Genomic DNA, 16,000 nt, shown 5'->3' on the forward strand with positions numbered 1-16,000 from the left:
TTTAACCTTCCCAAACCTCTCTTTGTTGGAGAATGAGGCGTTTGGTTTCAGTTTGTTTTTCCAGTTCTGAAATTCCCATTCTGTGCCACTCCAGAGTGGCCTTTTTTTTTTTTTTTTAAGTTAAGCAAACTGGATTGAGTGTGAAATATGTGCCAAGCTTAGTGCCATACCTCAGAGATGCACAGACAAATAAGTAACAGCTCCCCCTGCGGGGTTTTGTCACCGGCAGGGGTCTTCACACATTGGATTGTGGCCCTTATGCTTAAAACTTTTTGAAGCTTTATGTACATTTATTTGTTTCTTAAACCAACACATTTACAATTAAACAATAAAAAGCTCATAGTAAAATTTTAATTATGAGATAAAAATTAAATAGTATTTATAAAATAAAATTTAATTTTGTTTTTAAAGGTGCAATAAATGTTTTGCACTGTCTAAAAATGTTAATATCTAGTGGGATCAATGTAATTAAATTGGCTTCATTAAGTTGGATAATTTTGGTTTAAGTTTTGTGAGATAGAAATGCAAAAAAAAAAAACAAAACAAAAAAAACACCCAAAAACAAACAAACAAAAGAAATGCAAAGTTCTGGCATTCTGTTTGGTTAATTTAGATGCTAGTTTTTAATAACTGTAAAAACTCAAAAAGCTGTCTCATAAAAAAATGTTCAAAGGGAGGGAAGGAGTGTGTTATTAACCGAAGTACTGAAATCATGATACTTGTGTCTTTTTAAGCTTTTTATCGTGAAAAGCTTAAAATATACACAACACTGGAGAGCATAACATGATAAACCTCCATGTATGTCTACCCTGACTTGAACAGTTACCAACCCGTTACCCATCTTGTTTCATCTGTACCTGCGCCATTTCCCCCGACTAGATTGTGGTGAAGTAATTCTCAAGCTCGTACAAATTTATTCTAAATATTTTAGTATGCCTTTTACAAGATGACTTTAAAAGAAACTCTACGTACCAATTTCTCGGTTTTGTATTTCTTAATAGTGTTTGTAATCCAATGGACACACAAAAATGCACTGAGGAAAAAAGTCGCAAAGGTTGCGTGAAATGCCGGGAAGTTAGACACGAGGCAACGAGAAGAAGACTGTTCTGCAAGGGTTGCGTAACACTTCCGCGTCATGGGGAGAGTGACCTGTGCTATAGTGAAGTGCACTTAAGGGTGAGTGGTGGCACAACGTTTGAAGTTGCAAAAAAGATGTTATCTGAAAACACATTTATGGGACAGACTGTGTGTGCTCGGGGAACTCGATTATTTATTTATTTATTTTTTATAAAATTTTTTTTAACGTCAATTTATTTTTCAGAGAGAGAGAGAGAAAGAGAGGGAGGAGAGAGAAAGACAGAGCATGAGCAAGGGAGGGGCAGAAAGAGAGACACAGAATCCAAAGCAGGCTCCAGGCTCTGTGCTGATAGCACAGAGCCTGACATGGGACTCGAACCCATGAACTGTGAGATCATGACCTGAGCTGAAGCTGGACGCTTAACCTACTGAGCCACCAGGCACCCCAAAACTTGATTATTTTCAAGTCAGTTATAATATCTTGAAAGTTCTGCATATGTCACCAAGAAAGGAAAATAATACTTTTTCCTCCTTTGCTGCCTTTCAACTGTAAACCACGTATTTCCAGCAAGTCAAAGATGATTGGAGGGGGCACCTGGGTGGCTTAGTTGTTTGAATGTACAACTGTTGTTTTCATCTCAGGTCATGATCCCAGGGTCATGGGATTGAGCCCCATGTCTGAGTGTAGATACTGCTTCAGACTCTCTCTGTCTCTTTCTGTCCCTCTTCCCCGTTTATGCTCTCACATTCTCTCTCTCTCTAAAAGAAAGAAAAATTAAAAAAAAAAAAAAAGATGACTGGAGGAGTTAGAAGAGCCATGTCATATCCAGGTGAGCAAGGGCAAGACTGGGACGGGAACTAAAAAAATCTAGCAAAATGTTCCTTGATCCCAAGGTTTCATAGAAAATTTCAAGTCCGTGGTATGGATTCATGTGCATCAGGACATCCAGAATATCTTAGCCTGTCTTCGACTGTGCAAAATATGAGGGCATCGAGTTAGTGCAAAAGCGTCACTATTTTCACTCTTTCTTAAAAAAAAACAAAATTAAAAATTGCAACTTCATTATGCTTTTCTTTCCCCCAAGAGCAGATCTGTTGGTTCTGTCTTCAGGCCACGAAGCTGGGTGACTGTGCGGTTAGCAGCAGCACCAGCCCAAGGCGATTCGTGCCCTGGGCATTGGCAGGGCTGGAGGCTGGTCATCCGGCAGCAGAATCTAAGTTCCTTTCGGAAGCGTCTTTCTCCAACTGACTGGGTTGTCCTGAGTTTGTTTCGTGCTTCAGGGATTCAGAACAGATACTTTGATATGGTCACTGTTCGGAGGCTCTCCCAGGGACAGTGATGAGCGTTAGGCGTCGAGAAATGTCGGGGCTGTGGCAAGGAGGGCAAGGGCAGGGTGTGACAGGTGACCCTCCAGTCACTCACAGGGTGGATAGAGCTGCCCCTTGGACACACGCAGAATGATGGCTTGGATGTCGGCGATCTGCTGCCTGCTTGGTTTGCTGCGAGGTGACGCAGATGGCCTTGAGGGATGAGGTATTCAGTTGGGCTTGCTTCCTGGCATGACCTCAGTGACCTCTCCCAGTTGTGAAGCCTTCAGCTGCGACCTTTGGGGGTTGGGACTTGAGAGTGGGCCTCCAGATGAAGAGACAAGCCTACGAGCCAGGAAGTGGTTGGTGACACAGGTGAGCTGTGCAGAAGCTGGGTGGCTTTTGAGAGCCAGTAGTAGTTCTTGCCATTGACGGGGAACTTGTTCCGAATTAGAGCCAGTGGAGCTGGATCTGTGAAGTCAAGAGCACCTTCTTTGGGGGTGGGCTTCAGTATGGGGATTTGGGTGTGTAGATGGTCCAGGGGGCATTAAAGGGCTGCTTCTGGACTGCCTGACCACTGGAGGTCTGTCTTTAAGGAGCAGCCACATGGCAGACGTGGCCTGTGCCACCGAAGCCCTGAACTCGGACACTAGGCCGTAGTGGCGATTTGGAGGTCCTCTTGGCCTTTTTAGGAGCTTCGGATGTTTTGCAGGGCTGGGCTGGCTGAGTGGGCTGGGGGGACTGTTCCCCATCAGCAGGAGGGTCTGAGTGGAAGCCGTGTCCGGAATCAGGGGGGTGTGAGCACGGAGCCTGGGCACGGAAGTTTCCGAGGCCGCTGTGCCTGTTGCTGATTGTTGGAGTAACCGTGAGGGTGGGAGCCTTCTGCCCGGGACAGGCACTGCTTCGTAGCTTCTTCCGGGGCTGTGGCAGGGCTGCTGGCTGTCGGCCGCTCTCCACTGCTCACATGCAGCTGTCCTGCGAGCACGAGCTACGTGGGCACGGCCAGTGGCGAGGACCCTAGGCAGTTGCATGTCTGGCACCTCTGACTGCAAGTCCACGATACCGCCGTGATATTTATTTATGTCAGTTCCAGCCACCAGTTAGGGGAAGAAGGTGTTAGTTTGACCCCTGGAACCTCTGACTGCCTTGGTGTCATTCACTTGTGCTTTTAAACTAATTGAGTTCGAAACTTGCCAAAAATGTTTGAAGGGGTGAGGGGATGGGCAAAATGAGTGAAGGGGAGTCGGGGGTACAGGCTTCCAGTTATGGAACGAGTAAGTCAAGGGGATGAAAGATTCAGCCCCGGGAGTGTAGTTGATGGTATCCTAATGGCGTTGTGGTGACCCCAGCATAACAGACTGGCCAGGTCGCTACGTTGTGCACCTGAAGCTAATACAACATTATGTTTCAACTATACTTTAATATTTAGAAGAAGATTTTCAAATGGGTTAGAACATTTTGTGTTCAGGCTTTGTAAGTGTGTAAATAAAAGAGTTTTCCTAGGTCACGCTTACATCACCAGGGGGAACAAAGCACATAGTGATGCAGACATCTCCGAGTAGTGGTTTCCAAAATGAACTTTCAAAGCACACGTTTCTTTCAAAAAGCAATCACTTTCTTGGCCAATGTGAAAAACATCACTTTTGCCTTTAAAAGACAAAATGTTTTTTTAATTAAGTGTGCATTACCGACGGCCACTTGTAGAAGTGGGCACAAAATCTGGAACACATCGTTTTGTAAAAGAGAGATGTGCAGCTCATCTTTCCATGTGACAGATGCTCAAATTACTTGCTTGCCAGTCGTCCGGCAAACTGTGGTGTGATCCGCCAGTTTCAGGATCACTTTCCGTCTCATTTTTAGAGCGCTGAGAAGATTCTACGGTATGTTACACGCCTTAGGAAATTGGGCCTTGGCGGTTTCTCAGCCTCGGCGCTGCCGGCGCTCCGGGCAGGATAACGCTCTGTGGTGGGCGTCCGCCCCATGCACCGCAGCATCTCTAGCAGCAGCCCCGGCCCCTAGCCGCTCGATGCCAGCAGCGCCCCCCTCCTAGTTGTGAAAGCAAAAACGACCTTGCCGAACTGCCTTCAGAGGGCAGAATCTCTGCCCCCGTTGAGAACCAGTGCTCTAAAATGTCAGCTCCAGGAGAGCAGTGCATTTTTCCTGATTTGTGTAACCTTTCTATTCTTGGTGCCCAGAGCCGTACCTACCACCTAGCAGACTTCAATCACTACTTATTAATTCAATGGATAGATGAATGGACGAATAGTACTTTAGTCATGTTTATTATAATAAGAAAAACAAGGATTTTCTCAGTGGGTTTTGGGGTTTCCGTCTTGTGATTAACAAATCTCACAAGGACCTCATGAGCATTTATCTTTTTTTTTTAACGTTCATTTATTTTTGAGACAGAGACAGAGCAGGAACGGGGGAGGGGCAGAGAGAGAGGGAGACACAGAATCGGAAGCAGGCTCCAGGCTCTGAGCCATCAGCCCAGAGCCCGACGCGGGGCTCGAACTCACGGACCGCGAGATCGTGACCTGAGCTGAAGTTGGACGCTTAACCGACTGAGCCACCCAGGCGTCCCTGAGCATTTATCTTTAAATTTATTTAAATTTTGTTTAACTGCTGGATTGAGTATTACTGAGAAAAATTGTCTATAGAGGCTTGTCTTCATGCTGTAGATAGTTTGTTTTGAAATCTCATATTGGCTCCATACCATCGATAACTAATGATCTCGGCCCCATACCATTGATAACTAATGATCTCCAGACACAATATACATTCAGGATTAGGTTCATCATTTACGCTAGTGAATATAAATCTGTTTTTCAAATAATTGCTAACTGCTTTGTTTTTATGGACTTTGTCTGATTAGATAGTTGTTTTCATTTCATAATACAGTTGGGAAGGAGAAGCATGAGCCCTGCTGTTTTTACTTCGTTCATTTTAGTGTTTTAGTTATTATGTTCTATTTTTGGCTTTTGCAGGAGTCTTTTAAAGCCAGTTATCCATTTTCATCAGGCTTATTTATTTATTATTTGTTTGTTTATTTATTTAATTTATTTAGAGAGAGAGTGTGTGTGAGTGGGGGAGAGGAGCACAGGGAGAGAGAGAGAGAATCATAGGCAGGCTTCATGCTCTGTGCAGAGCCTGATGCAGGGCTCGATCCCACGACACCGGGGTCATGACCTGAGCTGAAATCAAGAGTCTCAGGCTCCTGTGACTGAGCTACCCAGGCACCCCAGGCTTATTTTTTATTAATGCTAGGTAATGTAATCTACCCCACCCAGATGCACAGAAACTACACTACCTGACAATGTAGCAAAACCTGGTGAGCAGCTGTTGGCATCTGGCCCACTCTTTCAGGTCACAGAGCTCCTACTCTTTTGTCAGGGTACTTCATGTATTGTGATATGAAGCCATTTTATGTAGTGAGTATATGTTATTTACATGTGGGTATTACTGCAAATATGTGTTGCTTATATGTGTTTTTTCTTTTTGTTGGATTAAAATAACACAACACATAGAAGTTGTAATATTTTGTTTGTGTGTCCTTCATTTTACGTACATTCACATTTGACAATCACAGGTGTAGTACATTTTGGATCCAATCCAGTCTCCCGGCCTCGCATTCTCAATTGTGACACAGACAGTGTTATAAATCAGCCACATCTCATTTTATTTTCCTCTGCCCAGGTACACAGGAAGTTGCATTTCCCAGCTTCCCTTGCAGCAAGGTGTGGTCATGTCGTCATGTCTGGCCAATGGTGTGTAAGTAAGGAGAGTTCATTCTGAGCTAAGGGAGTTGAGAGTCAGTGTACCTTCTTCCATGCCCTGCGTGGATCACCCTCTGCAGTGGTCACGGAGGCCATGCGTTCCAGGTGGTACAGCTGAGAGAGACATCCCTGTTGGAGGAGAGCGGGCCAGGAGAAACCCACAACCTACGTGTGGCTTTGACTTGTTTTGTGTGAAGCGACCTAGACTTTGTGCTTGGATGTTAGGATAGCTGGCATGAATTGCCCTGCGTGACACACAGGTTCTCTGTTAATGTTCCCTATCTGAAATCTCCAGGGCACCTCTCAGTTACTTCTTGTCTTTTGTTGACGTCACTGCGAAGAATACAGCAAAATGAAACTCACGCTTATATTGTTTAAAGAGTGTGGAAGTTGTAACCCACTAAGTCACATTGTCTCTCTCTTTTTTTTTTTTTTAACGTTTATTTATTTTTGAGACAGAGAGAGACAGAGCATGAACAGGGGAGGGGCAGAGAGAGAGGGAGACACAGAATCGGAAACAGGCTCCAGGCTCTGAGCTGTCAGCACAGAGCCCGACGCGGGGCTCGAACCCACGGACCGTAAGATCATGACCTGAGCCGAAGTTGGACGCCTAACCGACCAAGCCACCCAGGTGCCCCACATTGTCTCTCTTAAAGAGAATCCAGAGGGGAAATTTCTCTTAGTTCCAGCAGTAAGAAAAGACCTCTCACCAGTACGCCTGGTCTTTTTTTTTTTTTTATCTCACAGACACTCTGTGTCTGGTAACCAGTGCTGTGTTCTTCAGCACCAACTTTGTGACTTGGTGTGGTGACTGTATATATTATTCTGCTATATGTCATTCAGTTTTGTGACATACATTATCCTGGTTTTCTACCTTTATTTTCCCGTGTCACCATACTTTCTTGGTATAACGTAGAAATAAATCCCTGTTTTAATGTTTCGTTACATGCCTCAAATATTTTTTTGGTAGAGAAACTGCTATGAATACATTTGAAAATATGTAGACTTTTACTGTTATCTGCTTCTATTTTTTACTTGAATATAAATTCCTTAAGAGTTTGTAACAGGTCTTCTAGATTTTTGGTAGTTCTCCAGTAACATTTAATAAATATTTCTTGGTTGATTAATTAAGTTATCAGTATATGTGTTGATTTAAAATGTTATAAGTTTAAAATGAATTAGATGTGACAGTGGCACAGAAGTTAGGAAAAGGGACATTATACTAAATGGAGATCAAGACATAAACTGTAGGTATATCTGTATGGTACACATGACTTTAGTTACATTTATGCCCTTGTACATTTCAGTTCAAGTGATCTCAGTGTGCATTGCACTGTTTTTGCAAGAACCGTTTCACTCCTCACTCAAATGTAGATGTCAAATAACTTATGATTTAGGCAGAAATATAGTGTTTGCAAATTTCATTAAAAGTCTTTCAGTGAAGTCAAAGGAGAAAGGTAGCGAGGGTAGCACACGGGACATTTTTTGTTAACATGAGAATTGTTTAAGTATATTTCCCCTAGTGCAGACATCCAAACTGTCACGGCTGCAGTACAACAGATACTGCAATACGTGATTTTTTTCAAAGATGACAGCAATGATGAATTAGGTGTCCTTGTGAGTGAAGATAAGGTGCCGGCCGCAGCGGTATCGGCCAGTGTCAGGTGGGACGGCGGCTGTGCTGTGCTAAAAGCAAGGGCCCGGCAGTGCAGACAGAAGGCTGCACACTTCCACGGTTCCACACTTGCCTAGATGCCTGTGATGTCTGTGATGTTCCCCTGGGATAGACTTTGAAAAATGACTGTGGCTCCGGGTCCTTATTAACTGGGAACTCCTCAAAGAACTCTCTGCAGCTTCAGAAAGATATGCTGTGTTTGAAAGCATGTTTTTTTATGGGTGAATTATCAGAAAACAAATATACATGCTGTGTGTGTGTGTGTGTGTGTGTGTGTGTGTGTGTGTGTGTAAAAATTTGCTTCTTCGTGAACAAATGTTTGAATTTGTATAAAGTATCTTTCAGAATATGATCCTATGATATGTCTAGAGGGTGTAAAATTTAGGAATAAAGTATTGCTAATCCATATGTAATACAGTATATAAAGTATTAAATTATATAGTGTAGATCTGAAGCATTCTTGGAAAAAGAAAAAAAAGAAGGTAGTCCTTTGTTAAAATTTTATAGTGCTTCTCTCTTTGTGAAGCCTTATCAAAGTTCTAAATCCTTTTTCCAGCATGTGTGAGACTCTTCAAAAATACTTTCCTCAGAGATCAAAATTCTAAATTTCAGATTGGGTTAGATACATTTTATATTTTGTCCTGCAGCTGTTGGAGCTATAACGGAGTAAAATGAGAATTGCCTTTTAGGGCGTATTTCTCAACAGAGCAGTTTTGAAAATGAAACCAAATCTCCATGCTCCACTTGACATTGGAATTTAAAGTTATTTTTACGGGCTCCATTGCAGTCACTATGTGAAACATTTAAAGGCATTAGAATATAGTAAGTTATAGTTAAGACAATTTTCTTCCAACATCTTGTTCAGTAAATAAAAAGCAGGAATACAAATTATATCTTGCTATCACGTTTCGCAGTTTTTCATATTTACGCTTTGACCAAATAGCACATTTTCTTGTGTAAAATGTTTCCTCCCTTTTAATTATAGCCAGATTTGCTGCCTCGGCAGGTAGAGCTTTTATTAACTTGAAAGTATGTTTGGTTTAAGTAGGGGATGTGGGAGCAAACCCTTCAAGGAAAATCACATTTTCTCTGAAATGTGGTATGGTATCTAAATATAGCCCTAAGTCTCTAGAACATTGAGGCGCTGGAAATTTTTCAGGTATCCCTACTGGGGACATATCTGCTTTCGATTTTACAAAGTAGTGACTGTAAGAAGTCACTGGAGCTGAACAGAAAAAAAAAAGCCCTCAAACTCATAGTAAAGCCCACGAAAGAAATAACCCAAACAAAAGCGTGAGCAAAGGAAGAAATGTGTCCATCCTCCTTTTTGTATGTGACTGGAAAGGCCTTTGACCCTAGGTGGATGACTTTTGTTTTTGTCTCATTCAACTTCCTCCTTCCATTACAGCCCTTGCAAGTAGCAAGAGTGTCCTTCCTGGAGGGCCTTGTCCCAAGCTAACTGCCAGCTAATCCCTGGTAACATATATGTGAAAGGCTTCTTTCAGAACAGAGGGACTAGCTGTCCCTCATCTCCGCTGACTTTGAGGAATCAGGCTCAAACTACAGCTTTAAGGATGGAAGGGTTTAGGTTCGTTTACAGTGAAGACTGGTAACTATCAGTTCCATAGCAATTCCGGAAGTCTTTTAAAATAAGAGAATTCCTCGTGTGTCTGAGACAGCTTAAATCTTGATGTTAATCTGGGAGGCACTGAATTAGCTCAAGAGCAAATTCTGGGTAACCGTATCATGGTTGAATGTGTGATTCCAGTATTAGTCTTTTTTATATATACAAAGACTTATTTGAGGTCTGATCATTACTCATTTGTGAAATTCTAACGATTTCAGTTTGGGAGCCACTAGTAGAAAACCTTCGTTTTATAGATTTAAATGAATAAGTAGTGAATAAAACAAAAACAAAATAACTGAAACCTAACAAAATTAATGGCTTGCCCAAAGTTACATCACAAGATGATGACAAAGTCAAGAAGAGAAAATTCAGATTTTTCTGGTCCTAATTGAACGCTCTTTCTATAACAACAGTATACTACTCTCAAGTGTAAGTTGTGATAGTCAGTTGACAAGTTTTTCCCAAATAATTTAAATATCCCATAAAATATAATACCAGCTGAAGACCAGTCTGTTACCATCTTTCCTAACAAGCACGAAAATTAATTGGAATCGGTGTGGCCTATGCTGAATAGTTTAGATCAGTCGTTTTGGAGGCTGTAATGTGTGAACAAATGAGCCAGGCGTCTCATTACCATGCAGGTTGGGTTCCATAGTAATGAGGTGGGCTTGCATTTCTAACAAGCTCCCAAGAGATCCTGATGTGGCAGCTGAGATTCAGACTAGGAATGGGAGACCCTTAGTGTCCTAAGAAGGGCATGGTTTCTGTCCTTAGAGAGCTTGCGCTTAAGACCCCAGGTGAAAAAAATAAGGAACAGAAGACAACAAATAAATACGTCTTGAATATCTGGTTTTTAAATATGTATATTAGTTTTTGTGCATGTTAGATTTTTCCAATTAGAGGAAAGCCCCGCCCCCCCTTTCAGTCCCTTTTTCGCTTTTTTATACCACGTAGAAAACCACACTCAGTACATAGTGGGTGTTAAGACATGCCAAGTGACGGTCATTATCATAGCTGGCTGGAAATATCAGATGAAAATTCCAGGTGGAACTGGATCATTCAGTCTTGTGATAAAATTCTTTTCGGCAATGGATTATCAGAATGGCTGGATGATGGCTTTCTTTGCAACTTCATCAATTCCCCAAATACTTGCCACTTCATAGGCAAAGCAGGGGCAGGCAGTCTCTTCAATGCCTGGGAACATTCTGCAGGTTTCAAGGCTGATGGACAGAGTGTATGTAGATGGCTGGCTATTAACTCTTTCCCCCTCAGACCAGAGTTTGAGGGTGAGGCAGAGGGTGATGGAAGCAACGAAAAAGACTGGGGTTTCCTCAAAAATAGTCTAGAGCTCTGCTAGCCCATACAGTAGATGCTAGCCCCTTGTGGCTATTGAAATGAACTAAAATTAAGTAAAACACTGAAACGCAGTTCTTTAGTTGCACTAGATACATTTGAAGCGTGCATCGGATAGCAGTGCAGACACAGAACGTTTTCATGTTTGCGGAAAGTTCTATTGGCCAGAAGGGGCAAAAAAGGAAGGAAAACTTGATTTTTGAGTGAAGGCTGGAAGTTATTGAAGAAATATATAATTAGACAGTGATTGCTTGATACAAGCATTCAGACTGAAGGAGAAGAAGAATGGGCTGGGGCAGGTTTAATTGGGGGGGGCAGGGAAAAGAAAGATAAATAAAATTAGGTGCTCACATCATAACCAATTCCTTTGACTCATTACCTTTTTTTTTTTTTTTTAATAAGCAGCATGTGCATACCACATTACTTTACAGTGTCATCCCAGAACCCATCCACCTAGGAAAACACTTATTTGCTACAGCGCGTGGTGGTTTCTGCAGTGCTTTATATATATTTTACGATACGCGAACTACTCTTGATTTTGTGTCTCCCCAGTGGTACGTGGGCATTCTTGTGTTAGCTCGGTTTGTGAAAGCGCTCAGACATCAGGCTCAGATGCCCTGCTTTTCTGTCTTAACAGCCTTGTGTAGTTATTCTGTCTTCGTTCATTCACTCATTCATTCATTCAACAAGTATGTTTTTAAATGTCTATTTATTTATTTCTTAGAGGGGCGGGAGGAAAGAGAGGAGGCAGATGGAGAATCCCAGGCAGGTTCCACACCGTCAGCGCAGAGCCCAACATGGAGCTCAGACTCACCAACCGTGAGATCATGACCTGAGCCGAAATCAAGGGTCGGACGCCTAACCAACTGAGCCACCCAGGCGCCCCTCAACAAGTATTTATTAAACATCTACTAGGTGCCAGGCATTTGTGATTCTTAGGCTTTTTTCTCTTTTTCAGTGACAGCTTCTTTCTTCTGGTTGAGAATTTAAGCATCATAAAATGAAACTAACCAGGCTGAACTTCATATTACAAAATATTTTCTAAGTAGAGCAAAACACATTGTTTAGCAATCTGGGCCAAATGGATGAACTTCTGTCTTAGGAGGAGAGAACTTTCAATAGTTTTTCTTCTCTGGTCTTAAGATCCTCTCTGATTACTCAATAGCCTTAGTCCCTGTATTCGCTTCTTGGGGCTGCCATAACAAATTATCACTGACGGAGTGACTCACAGCAACAGAAATGTATTCCGTTACAGATCTGGAGGCGAGAAGGCTGAAATCAAGGTGTCAGTAGGGCCGTGCTCCCTCTAGGGAAGCATTCGTTTTGGCCTCTTCCCACCTTCTGGTGCTTGCTGGTAATCCCTGGTGTTCCTCAGCATGCAGCCACCTCCATCACCATGTGGCTCTTTCTTCTGTGTGTGTCAGTGCCTCTGTGTCCCCATCTCCTTCTCCTTTCTGCTCTAAAGACACTACTCTCTAGACCAGGGTCCGCTTTAGCCCCCTATGACCTCGTCGTAACTTGATTATGTCCACAAAGACTCTGTGTCCAAGTAAGGTCATGGTCACCTGAATTGGGCATTATGACTGGCACATTTTTTTGGAGGATACAGTTCAACCCACAACAGCTGCTTTGAGTACATATGCACATGCATATATATGCAGGTCATTGATTTTAGTCCCAAGAAAAGTAGCAAGGAAGCAGGACTACCAGGAGAGCCCGGGGTTCAACAAGAGAAGAAATAATATTACTCTGACCCTTGGTCCTTACAGCTTCTTCAGGGAGCGGATGGGACGAGCCGTGAGGAAGATCAAAGACAACCCGGGGCCAGAGGGCAGAGTGATGAGCACACTGGACACCAAACGGATTATAAATCACTTCTAGTCCTTTTAAGTTACTTCTGCCTTTTATTCTCTCCTACCACTCTTCCTTCCACTTGCCTCTTTTCTCTCTCCCCCCACCCTTCCATTTTCCGCTCAATCTCTCTGTCATCCCTTTCCTTTGAGCGCCAAAGTGAAGAAGAAATATATTATGTGATCAAAGAACTTCCAGAGGATGCTTGCATATTCCCTGTTAGGTTGTAGGTGCTTTATGAAATTTTATCTTTTACAAACAAAACAACCTAAACCTAGCATCCTGAGGACAAATGATAGGGCAGGTTTTGTAAATTTCTTTTGCTTGATATCAACCAAATTTTGGTTGAATCCATTTTCTAAAATCCTTTGTCCTGTTTATTAATTCCCAGGGCACACAGTGGAAGCATTAACAGCATCTTGTTAATCAATATATACACATCAAAACAAATTAAGGAAACAGGAAGGATATCTCTTAACATTTCTTAAAGAGCTGACTCATGTTATAGTTTAGTCTACTCTGATTTTCTGAGACTTTTGTTCATTCTTATTGCAAATATAAAGTACCCACCATGAACAAAGAATTTTGCTCAAATTGTAAATGATGCAGAAATAAATAGGACACAGTCCCTGTTTTCAAGAAGTTCCCAGTCTGGTGGGAGAAAGATTCCTATATACGTGACTCTGATAGAAGGTAAAATGTGATGAATGCTGCAGACAGGTTCCAAGTATTTGGGGAAAGAGGGATTAATTATAACCGGGAGTGTTCTTGGAAGGGGTAGTGGAGTTTGCAGTGGGAATTCAAGAATGGAGAGCGTTGTCAACGAGCACCTATTGCTGAAAGAATACTTGAGCAAAGGTGTTGAGGTAGGACAGGGCAGGGTATGTTCTGAGAGGACACCGACAACTATAGGGTATGGTTAAAGGGAAGCGAAGTAGAAAGTAAAGCTGAAAAGAAGTTTAAAGATCCAAAAGTGAAGGATTTCCCTTATGAATTTTAGATGGAAGGGTTTGGGCCTCATTCTGTGTTTAATGGAGAATCATCACTCCGGGCGCCTGGGGGGCTCAGTCGGTTGAGCGTCCGACTTCGGCTCAGGTCATGGTCTCAGTCTGTGAGTTCGAGCCCCGCGTCGGGCTCCGTGCTGACAGCTCAGAGCCTGGAGCCTGTTTCGGATTCTGTGTCTCCCTCTCTCTCTGACCCTCCCCCATTCATGCTCTATCTCTCTCTGTCTCAAAAATAAATAAACGTTAATAAAAAAAATTTTAATGGAGAATCATCACAGTTTCTCATTGGAAGACTGAAAGAGCAGTGAGGAAGTTACTGAAACAGTGTAGAAGTCAGAACACAAAGATCCCACCAAGGGAAGGAGCGGAGGATATGGAGAACAGGAGGATTAGAAGCCCGAGCTAGAAGCAGAGTCAAGAGGATGTTGAAGATGAGGAAGAACACGGAACAGTTGGAATCTTTTTTTTTTTTTTTAATTTTTTTTTAACATTTATTTATTTTTGGGACAGAGAGAGACAGAGCATGAACGGGGGAGGGGCAGAGAGAGAGGGAGACACAGAATCGGAAACAGGCTCCAGGCTCCGAGCCATCAGCCCAGAGCCCGACGTGGGGCTCGAACTCACGGACCGCGAGATCGTGACCTGAGCTGAAGTCGGACGCTCAACCGACTGAGCCACCCAGGCGCCCCGGAACAGTTGGAATCTTGGTGGTGCCTTGAAAGAGGCAGGTTTACACAGGGAGGAGGGATGTGGTGAGGAAGGGAGTCAACATTCTGTTCTGGTCTTGTGGTAATTTTGAAACGTTGATGTTGGAAAGTACAGCACGTAGCGAGAATGCATGTTTGGAGTTTTGGAGAGCAGTTGGAGCGAATATTCTTGAGCTCAGGGATGACTATCATTTACTGGAGAATGGATTTTAGGGAGAAATCTAGAAAAGCCCTTATAATACCATAGAAATACCATGTACCCACACTTAAAGTACATTTATTGTATTGGAGAAATACTTAGAAACAAAAGCATTAGCATTTATCAGACATAACTGCGTCTAAAGAGGAAAAAATGTACAAAGGAGAAAAACACTAAGTGTCTTATCACTAAGTGATAAAAAAAAAGACAGGGATTCAAGGGGGGAAAAGGGCCTAATTTCAAGAATCGTTTGTTGATTGAAGGGAGTCTTGTTATTGATGGGTTTTATATTTTATAATGGATCATTGGAAGGTTGTGGAATATACTTACATAAAAGTGTTACCATCCTAATGTTCGGATACAGCAGTCAGAATAGAGAGCTGTGCGGGTAGTCAGTTAACGGGAAAATGATTTTGTCCTCTATGCTTAAGTCCTTCTAGTCACTTAGGAGGCATTTCTAGTTTTATTTAACTTTATTTCCTCACTTTATTTCCCTACCACAATGGAACAGGCTTCCTCAGGAGGCCTTAGACTTCCCACTCAGGAAGTGCTCAAGGAAAGTATGATTGACCAGATATCTGTTGAGATGTTTCAAAAGTCATTTTTTCTTTGGGAGGAAAGTTGGCCTAACTGTCACCCAAAACCGTATGAGCTCAAGATTAGGAGTTAAAGATTGGTTAGGCATTGCTGGGTTAGAGGCTAGTCATTACCTTCTGGTTCCAACGACATTCCTGTTGTTGATTCTTTTGGAACGCAAAGTAGAAAGGATCACAGGAGATTGTAAATAATCTTAGTATCTTTTATCTTTCCTTTATGATTCTTATTTTCTTTTCTAAACTTTTAACATTTTTAGTTCCTAGGTAGGGAGAGTAGGAATGGAAACGTGTCTTATGGGGTGTTTTGTTTGAATTTTGAAGGCAGCCACAAAGAGAAGCTTTATTTTAAAATAATATCTTAAAAATTTTATTTCAAGTCAATTCTTGGAGTTTAAATGGAAAAATTACCAAGTATGTTTATGTTGTTATGGTTAAAGGTTTACAATTAATACAAAATACCTTAAAGTTTTCAATTGACTGTAACACTGACAATTTTGTATCTACATAAGAGATACATTTCATTATTTAACTTGTTTTTTCACTTGAATCTTACTCTCTTTTCTATGCTTGGAATATGTGCTTATGCTAACTATGATTACAAAATTAGTCCGATTAAATATGGCGGAAAATGAAAACAGTCTTTGTAAATCTTACATAAAGACAAAGATAAAATACAACCGCTTAAGTATCCTCTCCCACTCCATGAGTGTTTTTGTAACCAAATTGTGGTTCTATCATTTGGTAGTCTTAAAGCCAATCTTAATCCAACTTCTAGTCCCATTAGCAAGAGTCATATTCACATATATTTTTTCAACAATAGATGGCAC

The 16,000-nt window shown here is 42.0% G+C and overlaps 1 protein-coding gene across 1 annotated transcript in view; it reads left to right on the plus strand.

Moving 5' to 3' along the window:
- The window catches only part of LOC124505324 (uncharacterized), a 65,048-nt gene extending 51,280 nt beyond the window's left edge, over positions 1 to 13,768 (plus strand). The window contains exons 3-4 of the mRNA XM_047071598.1: positions 1,002 to 1,176; positions 12,586 to 13,768. Of these exons, the coding sequence (XP_046927554.1) occupies positions 1,002 to 1,176; positions 12,586 to 12,897 (487 nt within the window). The 3' untranslated portion in view covers positions 12,898 to 13,768. The remainder of the gene's footprint in view (positions 1 to 1,001; positions 1,177 to 12,585) is intronic.
- Positions 13,769 to 16,000: the final 2,232 nt, after the last annotated feature.

The sequence above is a fragment of the Lynx rufus genome, unplaced genomic scaffold (genome assembly GCF_022079265.1).
Source record: "Lynx rufus isolate CCGP_SWC_20201006 ecotype Redwood Valley unplaced genomic scaffold, mLynRuf1.p SCAF_1, whole genome shotgun sequence".
Taxonomy (NCBI): domain Eukaryota; kingdom Metazoa; phylum Chordata; class Mammalia; order Carnivora; family Felidae; genus Lynx; species Lynx rufus.